General features: G+C 41.2%; 1 protein-coding gene across 9 annotated transcripts in view; it reads right to left on the bottom strand.

The window, feature by feature from the left end:
• Pglyrp4 (peptidoglycan recognition protein 4) overlaps positions 1-18,794 on the bottom strand; it is a 169,091-nt gene that overhangs the window by 125,055 nt on the left and 25,242 nt on the right. For 3 of the 9 annotated variants that reach the window (XR_005500289.2, XM_063281822.1, XM_063281820.1), the window contains exons 7-8: positions 9,708-9,909; positions 6,683-6,801 (exon numbers count right to left, since the gene is read on the bottom strand). Coding sequence is in view for 6 of the 9 variants with exons in the window: in XM_063281822.1 (XP_063137892.1) it covers positions 6,683-6,801; positions 9,708-9,909 (321 nt within the window). In the remaining 3 variants the exon portion in view is untranslated. Of the gene's footprint in view, positions 1-3,731; positions 3,864-4,405; positions 5,598-6,682; positions 6,802-9,707; positions 9,910-18,794 lie in introns of those variants that run through there. The other 6 variants (XR_010063605.1, XR_010063606.1, NM_001412554.1 and 3 more) reach the window with 5 other exon arrangements.

Below are 18,794 nucleotides of genomic sequence, written 5' to 3'. Positions count from 1 at the left end.
GCTATTATAAATAAGGCTTCTATGAACATAGTGGACCATGTGTCTTTGTTATATGTTAGGGCATCTTTTAGGTATATGCCCAAGAGAGGTATAGCTGGGTCCTCAGGTAGTTCAATGTCCAATTTTCTGAGGAACCTCCAGACTGATTCCCAGAATGGTTGTACCAGTTTGCAGTCCCACCAGCAATGGAGGAGTGTTCCTCTTTCTCCACATCCTTGCCAGGATTAGCTGTCACCTGAGTTTTTGATCTTAGCCATTCCGACTGGTGTGAGGTGGAATCTCAGGGTTGTTTTGATTTGCATTTCCCAACTAAGGATGTTGAACATTTCTTTAGGTGTTTCTCAGCCATTCGGCATTCCTCAGCTGTGAATTCTTTGTTTAGCTCTAAACCCCAGTTTTTAATAGGGTTATTTTTCTCCCTGCACTCTAACTTCTTAAGTTCATTTTATATTTTGGATATAAGCCCTCTACCAGTTGTAAGATTGATAAAGATGTTTTCCCAATCTGTTGGATGCCATTTTGTCCTAACGACAGTGTCCTTTGCCTTACAGAAGATTTGCAGTTTTATGAGATCGGATTTGTCAATTCTCGATCTTAGAGCATAAGCCATTGGTGTTTTGTTCAGGAAATTTTCTCCAGTCTGGTTAAGGGTTTATCTATCTTGTTGACTTTCTCAAAGAACCAACTTTTGGTTCTGTTGATTCTTTGTATAGTCCTTTTTGTTTCTACTTGCTTGATTTCAGTCTGAGTTTGATTATTTCCTGCCTTCTACTCCTCCTGGTTATATTTGTTTCTTTTTGTTCTAGAGCTTTTAGATGTGCTGTCAAACTGCTGATATATGTTCTCTCCTGTTTCTTTCTGCTGGCACTCAGAGATATGAGTTTTCCTCTTAGCACAGCTTTCATTGTGTCCCATAAGTTTGGGTATGTTGTACCTTTATTTTCATTAAATTCTAAGAAGCCTTTAATTTCTTTCTTTATTTCTTCCTTGACCAGGTTATCACTGAGTAGAGCATTGTTCAACTTCCATGTATATGTGGGTGTTCTTCCCTTACTGTTATTGAAGACCAGCTTTAGCCCATGGTGTCTGATAGGACACATGGGATTATTTCTATCTTTCTGTATCTGTTGAGGCCTGTTTTATGACCAATTATATGTTAATGTTGGAGAAAGTACCATAAGGTGGTGAGAAGAAGGTATATCCTTTTGTTTTAGGATAGAATGTTCTATAAATATCTATATCTTATAAATATCTTATCTATAAATATCTATATACTTATATCAAATATAAGTCCATTTGGCTCATGACTTCTCTTAGTCTGTCTATGTCTCTGTTTAATTTCTGTTTCCATGATCTGTCCATTGATGAGAGTTGGGTGTTGAAATATCCTACTATTATTGTGTGAGGTGCAATGTTTGCTTTGAGCTTTAGTAAGGTTTCTTTTATGTATGTAGGTACTCTTGTATTTGGAGCATAGATATTTAAGATTGAGAGTTCATCTTGGTGGATTTTTCCTTTGATGAATATGAACTGTCCTTCCTTATCTTTTTTGATGACCTTTGGTTGAAAATCGATTTTATTCGATATTAGAATGGCTACCCCAGCTTGCTTCTTCAGATCATTTGCTTGGAAAGTTGTTTTCTAGACTTTCACTCTGAAGTAGTGTCTGTCTTTATCTCTGAGGTGTGTTTCCTGTAGGCAGCAGAATGCAGGGTCCTCATTGCGTATCCAGTTTGTTAATTTATGTCTTTTTATTGGGGAGTTGAGTCCATTGATGTTGAGAGGTATTAAGGAATAGTGATTGTTGCTTCCTGTTATATTTGTATTTGGATGTGAGATTATGTTTGTGTGCTTTTCTTCTCTTTGTTTTGTTGCCAAGACGTTTAGTTTCTTGCTTTTTCTAGGGTGTATCTTGCCTCCTTATGTTGGGCTTTACCATTTATTATCCTTTGTAGAGATGGATTTGTAGAAAGATATTGTGTAAATTTGGGTTTGTCATGGAATATCTTGGTTTTTCCATCTATGTTAATTCAGAGCTTTGCTGGATACAGTATCCTTGGCTGGCATTTGTGTTCTCTTAGGGTCTGTATGACATCTGTCCAGGATCTTCTGGCTTTCATAGTCTCTGATGAGAAGTCTGGTGTGATTCTGATTGGTCTCCCTTCATATGTTACTTGACCTTTTCCCCTTACTCCTTTTAATATTCTTTCTTTGTTTTGTGCATTTGGTGTTTTGACTATTATGTGATGGGAGGATTTTCTTTTCTGGTCCAATCTATTTGGAGTTTTGTAGGCTTCTTGTATGTTTATGGGCATTTCTTTCTTTGGGTTAGGGAAGTTTTCTTCTATGATTTTGTTGAAGATACTTACTGGTCCTTTGAGCTGGGAGTCTTCACTCTCTTCTATACCTATTATCCTTAGGTTTGATCTTCTCTTTGAGTCCTAGATTTCCTGTATGTTTTGGACCAGTAGCTTTTTCCGTTTTACATTATCTTTGACAGTTGTGTCGATGATTTCTATGGAATCTTCTGCTCCTGAGATTCTCTCTTCTATCTCTTGTATTCTGTTGGTGATGCTTGTATCTACGGTTCCTTGTCTCTTCCTTTGGTTTTCTATATCCAGGGTTGTTTCCCTTTGTATTTTCTTTATTGCTTCTATTTCCATTTTTAATTCCTTCACCTGTTTGTTTGTGTTTTCCTGGAAGTCTTTCAGGGATTTTTGTGGTTCTTCTCTATAGGCTTCTACTTGTTTACTTATGTTTTCTTGCATTTCTCTAAGTGAGTTCTTCATGTCTTTCTTGAAGTCCTCCATCATCATGATCAAATGTGATTTTAAATCTAGATCTTGCTTTTCTGGTGTATGTGCATATTCAGTGTTTGCCTTAGTGGGAGACTTGGGCTCCAATGATGCCATGTAGTCTTGGTTTCTGTTGCTTGGGTTCCTGCGCTTGCCTCTCACCATCAGGTTGTCTCTGGTGTTATTTTGTTCTGCTATTTCTGACAGTGGCTAGACCTTCCTATAGGCCTGTGTGTCACAAGTGCTGTAGACCTGTTTTCCTGTTTTCTTTCAGCCAGTTATGAGAACAGTGTGTTCTGCTTTCAGGCGTGTAGTCTTTCCTGTCTACTGGTCTTCAGCTGTTTCTGTGGGTGTGTGTCCTGAGTCCACCAGGCAGGTCGCTTGGAGCAGAAAAGTTGTTCTTACCTGTGGTCCTGCAGCTGAAGTTGCTCCTGGGGGACTGCTTTTGAGCTCTCCATGAGGGCAGCAACCAGGAGGGCCTGTGCTGCCTTTTCCTGGGGCCCCCGTGCACCAGGGTCCCAGATGGTGTTAGGTGTTAGGTGTTTTCCTCTGGAGTCAGAAATGTGGGCAGAGTGTAGTCTCTTCTGGCTTCCCAGGCATGTCTGCCCCTCTGAATATTTAGCTCTCCCTCCCATGGGATTTGGGTGCAGGGAGCTGTTGACCGGGTCCCTTCAGGTCTGGGCCAGGAATGATTGTTAAATAGCATAAAATCATTTAGTCCTATAATTACTTCTTGTGTAGATCAGGGAAGGATGTAGAGAAATGGAGACTGTGTAGAGGAGAGGAAAGAAGACTAGCTCTAGTCACTGAAAGGTGGGAAACAATGGGAGTCTTGCCTCTTGCTGCTCCAAGAACAGCATCACTTCATATGCACTAAGGGAGCCTAGACAGCTCTATGAATATGCAGAAGCTCAGTATATTCTTTGCGTTACTCACCTCCTTCAAGAGATCAGAGGAGAAATTGAAATACACGAACATGTCCTCAATAGCCATCGTGGAGGATCTGTGGTTTGCAGGACCCCTTGGAGAAAGAGTATCTGGGAGGCTCTGGCCTGCATCCAGGTCATCCTATTGAAAGAAACAAGAAGAAACTCCCAACTTGTCCATGCTTCTCTGCCACTGTGGAACAGAGAGAACCTCTCCACTCTTTACACAGATGATCAGATAACAAAACACAAGAAGATGAAGGACACTGAGTGCTTTAAAAGGCAAAAATCTTTTGCTCTAAAGTGTAAGAGCTTTAAGCCAAGGAATGTAGTTTAGTGTGTAGCTTGTATGAGGCTTTAGGTTCAGTTCCCAGGAAAAGAAAAAATAATAATAACAGGATGGTTGGGGGATAGAAAGAGTGTTCTTTTTTCTGTTTTTTTTTTATTGAATATTATGTTATTTACATTTCAAATGTTATCCCCTTCCCAGTTTCCCATCCATAAACCCCCTATCCCTTCCTCCCTCCCCACCCTGAATTCCCCTACCCTGGGGGCATCCAGCCTTGGCAGGACTAAGAGCTTCTCCTCCCATTGGTGCCCAACAAGCCATATACAACTGGAGCCATGGGTACTCAAGAAAGACAGTTCTTAATATTTCTTTTTACTAAAATAAGAGCAACAAACTCATATAAAACAAGGTAAAACTTTATTTTATCAAAACTTTAACAAGACAATCTCTACATATATTCCTTTTATTTGTCTTTCCTCTTACCCTTCCATTTTTCAGAGCACCATGGACAAAAATAAGGCTCCATGTGCTTACAACAAATGATGAAAGTAGGGAGGGTTTCAGAGCCAGCAGAAGCCATCAGGCAAAGACAGGCCATAGTACTAGGCAGCAAGTGTTGGCGTCTGCCTTCCTATTGGAGGAGCATATGGTCCTGGCACTCAGGTTGCTCTATGGATACAATGGCACAGGACTTCAGAGACATGGCATCTGTTATGGACAAGTCATCAAAGTCATCTGTGGACCTCTGACCAAGAAGTAGCAATGCTGAGAATAACAGCAGGATGGGACACTGGACAGCAAGGTTTCCACAGAGGGGTGATAGCAAACTTTTGGGAAAGGTCTGGGGTCTTTAACTTGTTCCTCCATTTCTTCAACAAACATCTATAATATCTACTAACATTTAAACACAGGTTGAGAGTTGACACAGGCTACCTAGTGGTAAAGAAAATTCTGCTGCTGTCCTGGAAAAACTCACAATCCAGAAGAAAACTTACATGTTTCCAAGGGAGCATTCACATATGCACAAGTGGATGTATAAGCAGAGGAGGGGAGGGCACTCTCCCTGGGCCATGGATGAGCACTGGAAACTATCAAACAAACCATAGATACCAGGCAGAGGGGCAGACAACTAAGGAAGGAGGTATGACAAGAACCAACCCATTACCTCACCTGGCTGAGCAGACAAGTACCCAGGAGAGAAGAGGCTTGACTCAGACTCAAGGGACTATAAATGTAAAACTTGGGGGACACTGGTAGAAGTCACCAAGAGAAGACAAGGTCATCCAAACTGGGGAAATGAACAAGGTAAAGTTTTTTAAATGAGAGGACAGAGATACTAATCCAAGGTGAGAGGTAAAGACAGACACACAGCAGCAGGAACATCCTCAAATAGGGCTAAACACTTCCCTCAGTGCTTGAAATGGGGCCACGTCTTGATAATGTTGTACAATGCCTGCCCAGGGGACAGAGTATTGGACACATCACTGTGGCCCATTAGCAGGTAGTTGGGAGTCAGGTACCCCTTGACCACAGCACACTGGATCAAGTCCTGGGCTGCCTGCAGTGCAGCTGCATTGGGTGAGGAACCTGCAAAACACAGCCAAACCACTGATTATAAAATCCCAGGGTGGCCAAAGCAGGACAGAATATGTTCCAAAACCCATCCAGTCTACCACTAAAATAGCATATGTGATTTTTGGCAGGCACTCTATATATAGACAGAACAGCAGATCAAGATTTTACATGTCTCAATCCCAAAGTCTTTCTGACTCTAAATTTCTGGAAATATACAGTTCTGAAAAACTCTAAATGTTTTCCTACAGTGAAAATTTGTCCTGATAGTTCTCCATTGGGAATATTTTAGTACCCTAAGGACCATTTGGCAATGCCTAGAGATTTATTTGATTGACAAAAGTGGGAGAAGAAAGGACACTTTCATTGTCAAGTTGGGAGAAGGCAACGACCTGACCAACCAAACTTCAAAGTACAGATCTGTGACAATGAGTTATCTCACCCAGAATGTCATGAGTAGGAAGATTTACAGACTTTCCCAATAGAGCCTCTCTGCACTGGCCCTTAGCCTTTATCTAGGGTTCATCTTCCAACCAACCAGAAATGTATGCAATAACAGTACCTTACCTCTCCAGAGTCTCAAAACAATAATGTAGCTCTAGTCAGAAGCTCTGAGTAAATAAATACTTTCAGTGCAGTCAAGGCAAATCCCTGCCTTGGTGTATAAGACTAAGTGATCTTGCATTGTTACCATGAGAACAAAAATAGGATAGGTTACAAAGGGGAACTGAAATTATTCACAATAACATTGTCCTTTGCTTCACCCATTCATTGTAGCAGAAAGGGGGGGGAGGGGAGATGAGGAGGAGGAAGAGAGAGAGGGAGAGTGGATGAGATAGAGAATAATAAAAAGAGGGGGAAGGACAAAGAGAGGAAGGGAGATTAAAGATTTGTCTGTGTGTGAAAAAAGTGACTATAGAGTACCTACCCTCTTGGATCTGAAGGTCACTTTCAACCACACTCATCTTAGATAAATGTAAATATAAAGCTTCAGCATATGATGCTTTAAACAATGTCTGAGCCTGATGTCTTTTCTGTCCAAATCGGACACTTTCCTCAAAAGTGGCACAAGGATCACAACTACCCAAAGCTTCCCTTACCTGTGAAGATACCCATGAAGGCGATACTCAAAGCAATGTCATTGTACCCATCAGTTTTAGAGCCTTGGTTATTCCAGCCCACGCCTTCATAAACACCACCATCCTGGCCCACAAGGAAGCTGGAGAAGCAGAAGAGAGATAGAGATTAACATGAAAGAGAGATACTCTGGGACTGACATTTACCTTCCTTCATCAGTTCACTCTTTTTTATTTTTTTACTCAACTAAGCACCAAGTTAAGAACCAGTAAGAGAGAGTCATTGTGAGTTGTATGCTAGTGAAAACATCTGGAGAAATGGGGCTCTAGAAGAACCCAGAATTAAAACATTTGCTGATCTCTTCAGAAGTAAATTGCCACAGTAGTTGCTGTTAGAATATAAATGTCTGGGGTTGGGGATTTAGCTCAGTGGTAGAGCGCTTGCCTAGGAAGCGCAAGGCCCTGGGTTCGGTCCCCAGCTCCGAAAAAAAAGAACCAAAAAAAAAAAAAAGAATATAAATGACTTACCAACTGACTCCCTAATTTCCCAAATATCTAACCATCATTTCCCTGCCAACCCCTCTTCCTTCTCCAGTCATCGTCTTCCCTTAAAGTCCACTGCATAATGGTCCACTCACCCTCTGGCAGATCCATCTCGGTATCTCAACCTCCTCATGTTTGTGTTCCTTGGGGTGCTCCCCTGCCCCTCTTCTTTCTTACTCTACATACTGGCGCAGAACTAACCTATCTATTTCCTCAGCTTCTTCACCATCCATGAAAGTGCACAACTCACATTTGGAGTCACTTCCCACCTTTTCTGGGGTAGCATTGGAGAGAAAAATCACCATCCACTGGCCCCAAACTCAGGCCTTAGCCCACTCACTTCATCTACTTGCCAGCCAAGACTTGTCACCAGTGTCTCCCAGCCACCTTTCTGGCATAGTTTTATGCCATAGTCACTAACCACTCACTTTCATGAGCTCTTAAATGCCCCCACTTCTCCCTGTGACATCTGTACCCTCTTAGCTCTATAAACATCTTGCCTTGTCTGGATTACCACAAATCTTAAACTCTCATTACCCTCACCATTCTGTTTCCAAAGCTTCGTACAAGGTGCCTTTCTCAAATACAAATCATGTAAAATCTTGCTCTTAGTCCTTTGTGCAGAATCTAAACTCCCAGTTAAAATACACCATCTTCAGAACATTGCTCTTTGCTTCCCAGCCTCAACTCTCACCAACACCCAATGTTGGCATTTATGTGATCATAATCAGTCTCTCGGATCCTCAAAAATCCTAGTCTTACCCTAGAATTCAGGCCTTCACCTATATTTGAAGCACTCTTGCTGCTTCCTCCTCTGATTTGTTCCCACTCCCTCCTGGGTTCCCAGCTAGTGAGTTTCTCCTCTGAGAAATGAGTCCTTCAGTGCTCTTCCTGCCTTCCTGCTCATCCCTCATATGTCCTTCATAACAGCACTTAATTCACCTTATTGAGACTAGTGTTGTAAGTTGTTTTTCTCACTCACTGAAGTCTGAATGCCAGGAGGGTAGGAGCCACCTGTTATTCCTGTTCCAAAGTACACCCTCATGCTGTGATGTATGAGAGTGTTTCCTGAGTTCAGACCCTTTCAAGAATATCAATAGGACACACAATATAAATCAGGAGCTGAGAAAACAGTAACTAGAGCCTGAGTAGGTAACTTCATCCTCAGTTGAAAAAAGATTTCTAAAGTTGTATTTAATATTCACATCTCCATTGCAGACTTACTAATCATTTGATAAGTCCTGATACACAATTAGTGGTGATATTTCCTCCCATATTTAAAGAGCTTCACTAAAGAAGATCAGTCATCTTAGAAGAATATATCAAATGCAACTGAGGCAGGCACATTGCACACAAGTGCCTGGTGGGAATAGTCAAGACTAAATACATCTCCAGAAGCTAATCCATGAATGTCCCCAGAGTAGCGGCTCTTTCTATTAACACATATAAACACACCATATGAGTTATCAGTGGCTTGTCCTTAGGCTTCAAGTTTAGTTTGTTTGTAATGGGAATTGAGCTGAGCTGTTCTTGTGTCTTAGCTGCAAGCTCTGGGTACATACTCCAGTGTTTTTGACTGTTTAGTGAAACATTTTTGTTTTCTATGTGGACCAGTCTCAAGTTACTGTCTTTTAGTGTAAGTAACTAACAACACTTTTAAAAGATTTATTTTATGTATATGAGTACACTATAGCTGTCTTCAGACACACCAAAAGAGTGCATCTGATCCCATTACAGATGGTGGTAAGCTACCATGTGGTTGCTGGGAATTGAGCTCAGGACCTCTGGGATAGCAGTCAGTGCTCTTAACTATAGAGCCATTTCTCCAGCCCCTGATGTAAGTGTTCTTAACCAATAAAACCCAATCTTAAATTTTTGATATTCATTTAGATTATATTATGTGAAAATGAAGAGAGTAAGGAAAGAAACAGGGTAGAAGGAGAAAAGGGAAGTGGTAGAAGAGACAGACAGACACAGAGAGAGGATAAGGACTAGGTAACACATTCTTCGTTATGAAATCAAAGACCTTGGTGCTATGAAATTATCAAAGATTTATCCAGTCTCTCTGAGTAGAAAGACTCTCCCTCTGAGTGTTCTTAGTCTTAGATATGCCACAATAATACCAGAAGGAGCAATCCAAGCAGAGGGCATCACCTGAGTCACAGTGTAATGAGAGGCATTGGACTTGGTTAGTCTCCTCTACAGGTTCCACTATCTTGCACGCTGTACCTTCCTCTAAATATTTCTTCAGAAGCCTTAGTAACTATAATGTCCATAAACTGCCTTTAACAGGTGCATATTTTAAGGATATGCTTGGGGCTATGACTACCCCTTATCTGTCTCCTAAATAAGAACATCCTGGATTGGGTAAGAAGCCAATGTATAAGTACATATAGATCTCTCATATGGTCAGTAATCTATTAAAAAATAATCTGCTTTTCCCTCCTATTGAGAGATTTCTATTTTCCCATTGAAGGAAAAAAGACCCTGCTTTGGGAATACTTACTTATACCCAATGTCACATGCGTTTAGCCTGTCCATGAAGAAGGACTGGAGATCTTGGATCAGCAGGCGGCACTCATCAGGCTGACTGCATGTTCTTCCAGCAGTGTGAAGGATGATGGCATACTTTGCAGGCAGAGTCATCTTGAAGCAGTGGGACTCTCTTGCCCCCCAGGCAGACCGTGGAACTATGTGGGGACAAGCTGCTGCAGGGTAAAACAACAAAAGCAACAAAACATAGAGGATTCATTTTACCACCCCATGCCTACCACATGACATGCTGTAACCCTCTGGTTGTTGAGAGTTGCCAACTACCCTCAAACCTCTTCCCAATCCTGACTGTGGTACTATGGAATATACTGATCCAAGCAGCAAACACAGAAGCTTTATTATGGAAACCTGTTTGATAGACATTTAAAACCAATAAGAGTCTGCTTGTACAAAGCAATATTAAATATGGAGAGATGACAGCAGTCTCAAAGAAGTGGTCAAACTGATTCAGGGCTCATGACAATGAGGACAAGTTTCTTCAAATGTTATTAAGCCCAAGAAAAGGCCAATAGCTTCAGGAAAACCCTGTCTAGGCCTCTCCTGTTCCGTGGTGTGGGTGTGTGTGGGTGTGTGTGTGTGTGTGTGTGTGTGTGTGTGTGTGTGTGTGTGTTTGTGTGTGTGTGTGGTGAGGAATGCTGAGACTTTAAGACTAGCTGAGACATTCTCCAACTTGTTGAACTACCTGCAAATTGTGCAATAAGCTCCACATTTGAGAGTGGCCACCCAGACTGGGGTGGGCTTTTGGTGATGGGCTCTTTCATAAGTAACCCCCCGCCCATGATCCTGTAATTAACCCCCAAACACTCATTGGTTCAGAGAGAGGGGGAGGGAGGGAGAAAGAAAGAAAGAGAAGGTGGGAGGGAGAGAGAAAATAAAGGTGAGGGAGGGAGGGAGGAAGGAAGGGAGGGACGGAGGGTGGAGGGAAGGAAGGAAGGAAGGAAGGAAGAAAGGAAGGAAGGAAGGAAGGAAGGAAGGAAGGAAGGAAGGAAGGAAGGAAGGAAGGGGACAAAGAAGGAAGTTTTGTTTGGCTTTGGGCTGGAAGGATAGTTCAGTGACCAAGAGCACTTGTAGCTCTTGCAGAGGGCCTGCGTTTGACTTCTAGTGTTCACATGACAGCTCACAATTATCTGTAATTCCAGTTCCAGGGGATCTAATGCCATCCTCTGGCTTCCATGGGCATCAGGTTCATACATAGTACACAATATATGTGTGTAAGCAAAACACTCACACATAAACAATAAAACAAATGAATCTAATAACTCATTGCTTTTAGTGTAGTCACTGCTTGTTCACCTAAAACAACATCTAACTTGTCTGAATTCTTTTAGTTCCTCCTTTAATGTCAGAGTGACAATGTCAAGTTTCTGTTATTGTCTGTATTTATAAATGTGAAGTTGTAAAGGCAGCACAGGCCCTCCTAGTTGCCGCCCTCACGGAGAGCTCAAAAAGCAACACCCACGAGCAAACTTGAGCTGCGGGACCGCAGGAAAGACCAACTTCTCTGCTCCAAGTGACCTGACTGGTGGCCTCAGAACACACAGAGGCAAAATTCCTCTGGGACCGGACATTTCCGGTTTTTAGCTGGATTCCCAACCTCGCTGATCCCCACCTGCAGCTAGCTCACGGCTCACAAACCCCGAGGGAGAGAGAGTTCACTGCCCGGACAGGTGGGCAAACCTGAGACTGCAGAGCGGAAGAGACCACCAATACTGCCCACCCCTGCCCACATCCCTGGCCCAAGAGGAAATTGTATACGGCCTCTGGGAACCAGAAGATAGGGGCACTGGAGCTGCAGGTCCCTGGTGCTCCAGATACCACCAGAACCTGAAGGGATCGGATGAAGAGTTCTCTGCACCCAAATCCCATGGGAGGGAGAGGTAAACCTTCAGAGAGGCAGACACACCTAGGAACCCAGAAGAGACTACACTCTGCCCACATTTCTGACTACAGAGGAAAACACCTAACACCATCTGGGACCCCTGTGCACGGGGGTTCCCAGAAAAGGCAGCGCAGGCCCTCCTGTCTGCTGCCCTCACAGACAGCTCATAAGCAACACCACACAAGCAAACTTGAGCCTCGGGACCACTGGTAAGACCAACTATTCTGCTACAAGCAACCTGCCTGGTGAACTCAGGACACAGGCCACAGGACCAGCTGAAGACCTGTAGACAGGAAAAACTACACGCCTGAAAACAGAACACTCTATTCCCATAACTGGCTGAAAGAAAACAGAAAAACAGGTCTACAGCACTCCTGACACACAGGCCTATAGGACAGTCTAGCCACTGTCAGAAATAGCAGAACAAAGTAACACCAGAGATTATCTGATAGCAAGAGGCAAGCACAGGAACACAAGCAACAGAAACCAAGACTACATGGCATCATCGGAACCCAAGTCTCCCACCAAAGCAAAGACTGAATATCCAAACACACCAGAAAAGCAAGATCTACAATTAAAATCATATTTGACCATAATGCTGGAGGACTTCAAGAAAGACATGAAGAAGTCCCTTAGAGAAATGCAGGAAAACATAAATAAACAAGTAGAAGCCTATAGAAAGGAATCACAAAAATCCTTAAAAGAATTCCAGGAAAACACAATCAAACAGGTGAAGGAATTAAAAATGGAAATAGAAGCAATCAACAAAGAACACAGGGAAACAACCCTGGATATAGAAAACCAAAGGAAGAGACAAGGAGCCTTAGATACAAGCATCACCAACAGAATACAAGAGATAGAAGAGAGAATCTCAGGAGCAGAAGATTCCATAGAAATCAACGACACAACTATCAAAGATAATGTAAAACAGAAAAAGCAACTGGTCCAAAACATACAGGAAATCCAGGACTCAGTGAGAAGATCAAACCTAAGGATAATAGGTATAGAAGAGAGTGAAGACTCCCAGCTCAAAGGACCAGTAAATATCTTCAACAAAATCATAGAAGAAAACTTCCCTAACCTAAAGAAAGAAATACCCATAAACATACATGGAGCCCACAGAACTCCAAATAGATTGGACCAGAAAAGAAAATCCTCCCATCACATAATGGTCAAAACACCAAATGCACAAAATAAAGAAAGAATATTAAAAGCAGTAAGGGGGAAAAGGTCAAGTAACATATAAAGGCAGACCTATCAGAATCACACCAGACTTCTCATCAGAGACTATGAAAGCCAGAAGATCCTGGACAGATGTCATACAGACCCTAAGAGAACACAAATGCCAGCCCAGGATAGTGTATCCAGCAAAGCTCTCAATTAACATAGATGGAGAAACCAAGATATTCCATGACAAAACCAAATTTACACAATATCTTTCTACAAATCCATCTCTACAAAGGATAATAAATGGTAAAGCCCAACATAAGGAAGCAAGATACACCCTAGAGAAAGCAAAAACTTAATCCTCTTGGCAAAAAAACAAAGAAGAAAAGCACACAAACATAATCTCACATCCAAATATGAATATAAGAGGAAGCAATAATCACTATTCCTTAATATCTCTCAACATCAATGGCCTCAACTCCCCAATAAAAAGACATAGATTAACAAACTGGATATGCAATGAGGACCTGGGATCCTGCTGCCTACAGGAAACACAACTCAGAGACAAAGACACACACTACCTCAGAGTGAAAGGCTAAAAACAACTTTCCAAGCAAAGGGTCTTAAGAAGCAAGGTGGAGTAGCCATTCTAATATTGAATAAAATAATTTTCAACTAAAACTCATCAAAAAAGATAAGGAAGGACATTTCATATTCATCAAAGGAAAAATCCACCAAGATGAATTCTCAATCAAAAATATCTATGCTCCAAATACCAGGGCACCTACATACATAAAAGAAACCTTACTAAAGCTCAAAACACACATTGCACCTCACAAAATAATAGTAGGAGATTTCAACAGCCCACTCTCATCAATGGACAGATCGTGGAAACAGAAATAAAACAGAGACATAGACAGACTAAGAGAAGTCATGAACCAAATGGAATAAACAGATATTTATAGAACATTCTATCCTAAAGCAAAAGAATATACCTTCTTCTCAGCTCCTCATGGTACTTTCTCCAAAATTGACCATATAATTGGTCAAAAAACAGGCCTCAACAGATAGAGAAAGGTAGAAATAATCCCATGTGTCCTATCAGACCACCATTGGCTAAAGCTGGTCTTCAATAACAATAAGGGAAGAACACCCACATATACATGGAAGTTGAACAATGCCCTACTCAATGATAACCTGGTCAAGGAAGAAATAAAGAAAGAAATTAAAGACTTCTTAGAATTTAATGAAAATGACGTACAACATACCCAAACTAATGGGACACAATGAAAGCTGTGCTAAGAGGAAAATTCATAGCAATGAGTGCCTACAGAAAGAAACAGGAGAGAGCATATATCAGCAACTTGACAGCACAACTTGACAGCTCTAGAACAAAAAGAAGCAAATACACCCAGGAGGAGTAGAAGTCAGGAAATAATCAAACTCAGAGCTGAAATCAACCAAGTAGAAAAAAAAAGGACCATAGAAAGAATCAACAGAACCAAAAGTTAGTTCTTTGAGAAAATCAACAAGATAGATAAACCCTTAGCCAGAATAATGAGAGGACAAAGAGAGTGTGTCCAAATTAACAAAATCAGAAATGAAAATGGAGACATAACTACAGAATCAGAGGAAATTCAAAAAATCATCAGATCTTACTATAAAAGCCTATATTCAACAAAACTTGAAACTCTGCAGTAAATGGGCAATTTCCTAGACAGATACCAGGTACCAAAGTTAAATCAGGAAGAGATAAGGCATTTAAACAACCCCATAACTCCTAACAAAATAGAAGCAGTCATTAAAGGTCTCCCAACCAAAAAGAGCCCAGGTCCAGACAGATTTAGTGCAGATTTCTATCAGACCTTCATAGAAGACCTCATACCAATACTTTCCAAACTATTCCAAAAAATTGAAACAGATGGAGCACTACCGAATTCCTTCTATGAAGCCACAATAACACTTATACCTAAACCACACAAAGACCCAACAAAGAAAGAGAACTTCAGACCAATTTCCCTTATGAACATTGATGCAAAAATGCTCAATAAAATTCTGGCAAACCGAATCCAAGAGCACATCAAAACAATCATCCACCATGATCAAGTAGGCTTCATCCCAGGCATGCAGGGATGGTTTAATATACGGAAAACCATCAACGTGATCCATTATATAAACAAACTGAAAGAACAAAACCACATGATCGTTTCATTAGATGCTGAGAAAGCATTTGACAAAATTCAACACCCCTTCATGATAAAAGTCCTGGAAAGAATAGGAATTCAAGGCCCATAACTAAACATAGTAAAAGCCATATACAGCAAACCAGTTGCTAACATTAAACTAAATGGACAGAAACTTGAAGCAATCCCATTAAAATCAGGGACTAGACAAGGCTGCCCACTCTCTCGCTACTTATTCAATATAGTTCTTGAAGTTCTAGCCAGAGCAATCAGACAACAAAAGGAGGTCAAGGGGATACAGATCGGAAAAGAAGAAGTCAAAATATCACTATTTGCAGATGATATGATAGTATATTTAAGTGGTCCCAAAAGTTCCACCAGAGAACTACTAAAGCTGATAAACAACTTCAGCAAAGTGGCTGGGTATAAAATTAACTCAAATAAATCAGTAGCCTTCCTCTACATAAAAGAGAAACAAGCCGAGAAAGAAATTAGGGAAACGACACCCTTCATAAAAGACCCAAATAATATAAAGTACCTCGGTGTGACTTTAACCAAGCAAGTAAAAGATCTGTACAATAAGAACTTCAAGACTCTGAAGAAAGAAATTGAAGAAGACCTCAGAAGATGGAAAGATCTCCCATGCTCATGGATTGGCAGGATTAATATAGTAAAAATGGCCATTTTACCAAAAGCGATCTACAGATTCAATGCAATCCCCATCAAAATACCAATCCAATTCTTCAAAGAGTTAGACAGAACAATTTGCAAATTCATCTGGAATAACAAAAAACCCAGGATAGCTAAAACTATCCTCAAGAATAAAAGGACTTCAGGGGGAAATCACTATCCCTGAACTCAAGCAGTATTACAGAGCAATAGTGATAAAAACTGCATGGTATTGGTACAGAGACAGACAGATAGACCAATGGAATAGAATTGAAGACCCAGAAATGAACCCACACACCTATGGTCACTCGATTTTTGACAAAGGAGCCAAAACCATCCAATGGAAAAAAGATAGCATTTTCAGCAAATGGTGCTGGTTCAACTGGAGGGCAACATGTAGAAGAATGCAGATCGATCCCTGCTTATCACCCTGTACAAAGCTTAAGTCCAAGTGGATCAAGGACCTCCACATCAGACACACTCAAACTGATAGAAGAAAAACTAGGGAAGCATCTGGAACACATGGGCACTGGAAAAAATTTCCTGAACAAAACACCAATGGCTTATGCTCTAAGATCAAGAATCGACAAATGGGATCTAATAAAACTGCAAAGCTTCTCTAAGGCAAAGGACACTTTGGTTAGGACAAAACGGCAACCAACAGATTGGGAAAAGATCTTTACCAATCCTACAACAGATAGATGAGGGCTTATATCCAAAATATACAAAGAACTCAAGAAGTTAGACCACAGGGAGAAAAATAACCCTATTAAAAATGGGGTTCAGGGCTAAACAAAGAATTCACAGCTGAGGAATGCCGAATGGCTGAGAAACAGCTAAAGAAATGTTCAACATCTTTAGTCATAAGGGAAATGCAAATTAAAACAACCCTGAGATTTCACCTCATACCAGTGAGAATGGCTAAGATCAAAAATTCAGGGGACAGCAAATGCTGGCGAGGATGTGGAGAAAGAGGAACACTCCTCCATTGTTGGTGGGATTGCAGACTGGTACAACCATTCTGGAAATCAGTCTGGAGGTTCCTCAGAAAATTGGACATTGAACTGCCTGAGGATCCAGCTATACCTCTCTTGGGCATATACCCAAAAAATGCCCCAACATATAAAAAAGACACGTGCTCCACTATGTTCATTGCAGCCTTATTTATAATAGCCAGAAGCTGGAAAGAACCCAGATGCCCTTCAACAGAGGAATGGATACAGAAAATGTGATACATCTACACAATGGAATATTACTCAGCTATCAAAAACAATGACTTTATGAAATTCGTAGGCAAATGGTTGGAACTGGAAAATATCATCCTGAGTGAGGTAACCCAATCACAGAAAAACACACATGGTATGCACTCATTGATAAGTGGCTATTAGCCCAAATGCTTGAATTACCCTAGATGCCTAGAACAAATGAAACTCAAGACGGATGATCAAAATGTGAATGCTTCACTCCTTCTTTAAAAGGGGAACAAGAATAGCCTTGGCAGGGAATAGAGAGGCAAAGATTAAAACAGACACAGAAGGAACACCCATTCAGAGCCTGCCCCACATGTGGCCCATACATATACAGCCATCCAATTAGACAAGATGGATGAAGCAAAGAAGTGCAGGCCAACAGGAGCCGGATGTAGATCTCTCCTGAGAGACACAGCCAGAATACAGCAAATACAGAGGTGAATGCCAGCAGCAAACCACTGAACTGAGAATAGGACCCCTGTTGAAGGAATCAGAGAAAGAACTGGAAGAGCTTGAAGGGGCTCAAGACCCCATATGTACAACAATGCCAAGCAACCAGAGCTTCCAGGGCCACTACCTAAAGACTATACATGGACTGACCCTGGACTCTGACCTCATACGTAGCAATGAATATCCTAGTAAGAGCACCAGTGGAAGGGGAAGCCCTGGGTCCTGCTAAGACTGAACCCCCAGTGAACTAGATTGTTGGGGGGAGTGCGGCAATGGGGGGAGGATGGGGAGGGGAACACCCATAAAGAAGAGAGGGAGGGATTAGGGGGATGTTTGCCCGGAAACCGGGAAAGGGAATAACACTGGAAATGTAAATAAGAAATACTCAAGTTAATTAAAAAAAAAAAAAAGAATTGATAAAAGGTGTTTAGTTTGTTTTATGAATTACCCCACTAAAAGCCATATGGCTCGTTGATGCCAGCTAGCGGGGGTTTGTGGTTACTTTTGATATTTACCACAACAGGAAGCTCAAATTCTCTTAACGTGGCTCCACGGGAATTTTGGGTTCATTTCCTGCTATCATAGAGTACAAAAGCCTATCTGGCTCATTGTTTAACTCACTTCCTTTTTAAAAAATTGTTTAATCTTCATAATGGGTGTGACTTTGAGTTTTATGGTTATATTATTACTCTAGGAGAGAGTTCAAGATACAAGCTTTTCTGGTTACAGACTAAGGAACACAGTATTTTGGGAGAAAGATTTTTGTCTTTGTGTTTTTAGAAAGTGTGATTAGGCTCTGGAAACCTCACAGAGTCATACTGATCAGATTTGATAAAGGTAGACCGCCTGAAAAATTTATTCAGGAGAATCAAACAAAAAGATATCTCAAGGGGCTGGGGATTTAGCTCAGTGGTAGAGCGCTTACCTAGGAAGCGCAAGGCCCTGGGTTCGGTCCCCAGCTCCGAAAAAAAGAACCAAAAAAAAAAAAAAAAAAAAAAGATATCTCGATTCTAAACTTTTGTCTTGAGAGTTGTATTTTACAGAGTGTGCCTACTTGGATTCCTGGTCTCCAGGATTTTCAGGGGGGTCCAGTCAGGACACATCAGCTACAGCATTTGCTTCATTCTTCCTCCCCCCTACCCCCAAGGATATCTCAATGCCCATGTACAGTTTGAAGAAGTTATGGAGGAGTCGTCGTCCCAATTCCCTGAACTTTTGGGGGGCTGAAAGTGGTTATTCTAAAGTTGTTTTTATGAGGAATTTAGAAATAGTTGTAATTTAACAGGGAGGAATTAGCTAGAGTTATGCGGTCATAATCTCATTTGTTAACTAAGCTAAAATCTTGTCTTTGCTTTGATATAGAATTTATTTGTTAAAAGTTTAAAAGTACAAGGTTTAGAGCCAGTCCTTCTAATGGTGTCATTAAGAACTTCTGAGTTGAT

The sequence above is a fragment of the Rattus norvegicus genome, chromosome 2 (genome assembly GCF_036323735.1).
Source record: "Rattus norvegicus strain BN/NHsdMcwi chromosome 2, GRCr8, whole genome shotgun sequence".
NCBI classification, from domain to species: domain Eukaryota; kingdom Metazoa; phylum Chordata; class Mammalia; order Rodentia; family Muridae; genus Rattus; species Rattus norvegicus.
Note: the sequence above shows the minus strand (reverse complement) of the source record. Positions and strands in the feature narration are given on the sequence as shown.